Raw genomic sequence first — 5,000 nt, forward strand, 5'->3', positions numbered from 1 at the left:
GTGACAAGAAACAAATTATCAAAAATAAATGTTGCCTATCATATTACTGAAAAAAGTTATTAAAATATCATACAGATTAAAAACTTCATAAAAATCAAAAATGGAAAACAAGAAGATTACTAATAATTACTAACATCTATTCATTACAGCTCAACACCTTGTTATCAGTTACTGTCATTTACTGTCTTGCTTCCTGAGAAACAAAGACCTTACTACCATGAATGAAGAATACTCTGTTTATTTCTATAGTTAATAGTGCATTTTTTTCTGGAAACTTATGAATAGATTTATGAAGCTTATTGCTCCTTTACAAGGCACTCTTATAAATGTACTTCCAAACTAATGCTTAACAATCATTCATAAATGAGACAAACTCTGTTTAACAAAAGCTTCATCTCCATGCACATATGAATGATCTATTAACCCTTTGACTGAGCCTAAGATCTTAAGTAGGAAAAACATATAAATTCTCTGCTTTTCTTGTAGGAATGATGGTAAAGATTTGACTGCAAATATGTTCAAAAAGACAGTTTCAATGTGAAAGGGTGGCTTTGTTTACAAAAAAAAAATAAAAATAATTACTTTTACGAGTACTGTTCCATCATAACCACTATGGGTATTCATAGTTCACTGAAACATTTTTCTAAAGCATGAAGGTGCTTACAGACCAACATGCCTTTCACAAAAAAATATATATTATATTATTGTGCAAGAAGACATCAACAGGTTTGAGGAAAGAGAGTTATTATACAGGATGACTGGAAATTTTTCCTAATACCATGGATTGTAGTCACCAAACACATTATGAATTGCTGTCGCCTAAAGGGTTAAGTGTGTTCATTACTATCAAAAATTTGAAACTTTATCAATTTCGTAAAAAAAATATGATAAACAAACATATACTCTTGTGAGGAAAATGTATGAAATACATACATCTATAAAAATTACTAAATATGTTTTCATTATGATAATGAACACTATGCTTCCTTCACCTCAACTAAAGACTAATAAATTTAACACAAGATACCATTAAACTTTTTAAGGTCCTTCTGTCAAAATACCAATGCAGCTCCTGTACACTAAAATTCTTTTCTTACTTACAAATGCAATATAAGTACATCCCACCCCTTTCTTTTGCATGTCTGTGTTATTATATTACCACAGACTCTAAAAACTTAAAAAAACTCATCTATTTTCATATCACCAGGATTTACAAACAAAACATCCCTATCACAGTCATCCTCTTTCTATAAACAGATCTTACTTGATTGCTATGAGGAGCTGATGGGGAGGAAGGTGGTGAACGCCCTGGAGATCTTGAAGGTGAAAGACACTGATTCACCCACATCTCAAAGAGGACTTGCACTAAAACCTGAAACAAGGAAGTCAGGACTTTAAACAACCTCATAATAGTTTTAAAAATTGCTATTTTACAAATTGGTGTCAAATTTCCCATTTCTGAAGTAAAAAGCATAATTAACACCTATGATCTAGATGAAGTGACCATTATGTCACAAAAAATCTGACTTGAGGGGTGGGTGACATGAACATGTCATGAGAAAATTTGGCAATTGGCTAGGGTGATGCAAACTTGCCATCCTGAGCACTTCATCTGAAGGCTGGGGTGATGGGAATGAGAGAGAGAGAGAGAGAGAGAGAGAGAGAGAGAGAGAGAGAGAGAGAGAGAGAGAGAGAGAGAGAGAGAGAGAGAGAGAGAGAGAGAGAGAGAGAGAGAGAGAAAGAGAAAGAGAAAGAGAGAGAGAGAGAGAGAGAGAGAAAGAGAAAGAGAAAGAGAAAGAGAAAGAGAGAAAGAGAGAGAGAGAGAGAGAGAGAGAGAGAGAGAGAGAGAGAGAGAGAGAGAGAGAGAGAGAGAGAGAGAGAGAGAGAGAGAGAGAGAGAGAGAGAGAGAGAGGATATACGAGGAAATCAGTCTACTACCATATGGATAAAGCAAATCAAATGACAAATACAAATATTGGAAAATGGCAAAAAATTTAAAATTCCTTAGGCAGACACAGAAAAAATAAGACTGCAAAAGGGAGGCATCAAGTCTTGTCACTGCACATGAGTGTTCTTGTCCACCCAGCCTACAAGCCACACACCCATCAGAGTGGCAGGTAAGCCTAATGCCTGTATTTTGGGCCACGTGATGGCAGTGAAGCATCAGGATCAAATAGGTTAAGCTACGCAAACTTACCTGACTGGTCCAAATATTTAACTGAGGATGAGGATTATGTGCCGCATGTAGTGGAGATGATGCATGTGCACCACTCCCCTCATGGCTAGGGTATCCATGGGGTCCTGGTGTCCGAACAGTTCGGCAGGCAATTGGTGATACAAGAGTGGTCAGGTACAGGTTGGCATTTCCAGGTCCACTGCTCCTATAAAAAATAGGGAAAATGCTGTTCTCATTTTCTATTTTTTTGTGAAATGTCTCTGCACATAGATGGCTCTGCTAGTGCTTAGCCACAAAGGAGTCAATAAGTAGACCTTGTGACCTTACCTGATTTGAATTGGCAGGAAAAAAATATTTTTTACTATATTGATGGTGTGATTTTTATTATAAGCATTATAACTAGTACAATGTTATATACATTAGTAACAGCAAAATAAGACAATGTAAAATATTTTCGTAAATCAAAGAAAAGGGTAAACGAGCGAGACAGGCAGTATTCGCAATTGGCTCATTGGTGACTTTGTACAAGTGTAGCCATCTATGCTTAAAAACAATCAAACAAGTACTCACAGTGGGCATAGCTCGTATGTACAAGTCCTGCCCGTTGGCACTGGGTTAATACAACAAAAGTCAAATATCTAGAAGCACAATTAAATCTATAAACTAATCATAAAGTATAGGTCTATAAATATAACATATCATACCTGGGAGAGACTGGTGACAAAACACCTCTTGGGGAAACAGGAGGACTAGGTGGACCTGGGGGAATGGAGCTATCACATGGCAAGAATGTTTGCAAATAATCCTCCAGTAAACTAGGATAAAGTGCATCACCTGCAGTAGTCCAAGATAATGACCAGCGCTGCGAGCCTCCACTAATTAAAAAGTGTGTGAAATGGAAGATGTAGAATTCAAAGGCATCTGGAAGCTGAGTTCAGGAAAACGAGATTTCTACATTATAAATAGGCACAATAAGCTGATATTTTGTCTGGTTCTAAAAAGTCATGGAGATTATTCTTGTTTTCTTTGCAATGATATTAAGAAGATATTAGTGTAATAGTCTTGCTCTCTTAAAATGCAACTATGATTGTATTTCTCCTAATGCACATACAGATAACAGTTTTATTTCATGGTCTCTCTTGAAAAAGTATTATGCCAGAAACTATTCTAACTTCTTCTAGAAAACATCCTGTAAGTGCATATAAGACAAAGAAATGCAAGAGAAATAAGGATAAAGTAGGCATTGTGAAATGAGCTCACTGAACAATAGTGACAAATAATAAATATTTCATATCTTTTATGAACTTAATGCTAAATACTGACTTGACATGCTAACTAGTCTATTTTGCTTAGTCATTTCCCATTCACATTCCACAATCAAGATTCTGAATGCCTAATCTGACTCAGGGATCGGACTCAAGTCAGGGAGTACTGCTCCTCTACCCAGGGTCAGTCATGCTACCTAGAGAACTAGGGGAACCAGACCTTTAGTGTTCTTTGACTAAATCCTGCATATTTCTTTGTGGGGAGGGATCTACAGTCTATGATCATCTTAGAAGTTTGTATAGTATCATTATGCAGCTATACCCATAATAATAATTTTTTTGAAGCAAGCCTAGTGACACCATGCCCAAGATCTGGATGGTGGATCTGATTTGGAGATCAGGAGTGAGTCTGGCTAGTGGAACCTGGGCTGTCCTGTAGTCTGAGTAGGCTGCTTTCCAGGGATGCAACTTTACTTACAGGCCACTTCACCACGTGTGTCTACCGAATTCTTGCTTTACAGCTGGCTCTCCACATAACTTTTAGTCTGATTAATTCCTTTAACAATTTGCTAAACATAATTGTTTCTTACTATGTTTAGCTGCATATATTTGTAATTTCAGAAACAATCTCTTTCCACTTGTTTACTCATTTTATAGTCCAGAATTCACAAAAAGATAGCATAATTGTTCTAACTGTTTATCAGGAATATTACAACTTTGTGTATAGAAAAAAAAAAACAAAAAAAAAAACGTTATGCTTTTGGAATTCTGTTATAAACAGTGAAATGATACTGCAAAAATAAAAACAAATAAATTATTTGATCTCTCAACAACTACTTCTACAATACCTACTTGCCCTCCTACTGCTATTCCTAGTAATATTATACTATTATTATAACTACTACTATTACTACTACTAATAATAATTACAATGACAATTATAAAAAACAACAAATAATTATAAAATTAATGACATGTAATTGGGACATCCAATACATTTAAAAAGCCCACTCCTGACAGGTTATTAAAGGATACTCAAAAGAATGTTTGTTGGTGCCTTTCCAGGTCCAGGATTCTGCACTTTATTGACATAGAACATCCCTGGAGTACCTTCCTCAATATCTGCTCTTGACTTGACCTGTAAAAACAGCTATTTTAGAAATGGTCCTCCTAACTTAATCCCATCACTCTATTGCTTGAGACTAATACATGAATGACAAAACAAAGATAGAATAACCCACTATACAAAAACTAGGTTATTAAAAAAGGAAACAAGTTTTAACTCACTGTAGACAGGATGGCAAGAGTGCTTGTCATATCAAGTACACTTTCTTTTATTTGTTTGTTTATTGGTTGTCTTTATACATAGATGGCTTAACTAGTACTCAGCAACCAATGAGCCAATTGGTAAGCCAACATGTCCTCAGTTGATTTCCTTTCCCTTGGGTTTTGGATTTTTTTTCCAGTGCTATTAATATAAAAGTTGTTATTATTGTTGTTGATATTATGATGACCATAATGTTGTTAATGATCATAATAGCAATAAAAAATCCAAAAAT

The 5,000-nt window shown here is 35.3% G+C and overlaps 1 protein-coding gene across 2 annotated transcripts in view; it reads right to left on the bottom strand.

Annotated features, from left to right (window-relative positions):
- Positions 1-5,000, bottom strand: part of LOC125036888 (sphingomyelin phosphodiesterase 4-like) — a 30,066-nt gene that overhangs the window by 20,223 nt on the left and 4,843 nt on the right. For both annotated transcript variants that reach the window (XM_047629823.1, XM_047629824.1), the window contains exons 3-6: positions 4,477-4,579; positions 2,881-3,097; positions 2,198-2,381; positions 1,265-1,372 (exon numbers count right to left, since the gene is read on the bottom strand). In XM_047629823.1, coding sequence (XP_047485779.1) covers positions 1,265-1,372; positions 2,198-2,381; positions 2,881-3,097; positions 4,477-4,579 — 612 coding nt within the window. The remainder of the gene's footprint in view (positions 1-1,264; positions 1,373-2,197; positions 2,382-2,880; positions 3,098-4,476; positions 4,580-5,000) is intronic.

This window comes from Penaeus chinensis, chromosome 22 (assembly GCF_019202785.1).
Source record: "Penaeus chinensis breed Huanghai No. 1 chromosome 22, ASM1920278v2, whole genome shotgun sequence".
NCBI classification, from domain to species: domain Eukaryota; kingdom Metazoa; phylum Arthropoda; class Malacostraca; order Decapoda; family Penaeidae; genus Penaeus; species Penaeus chinensis.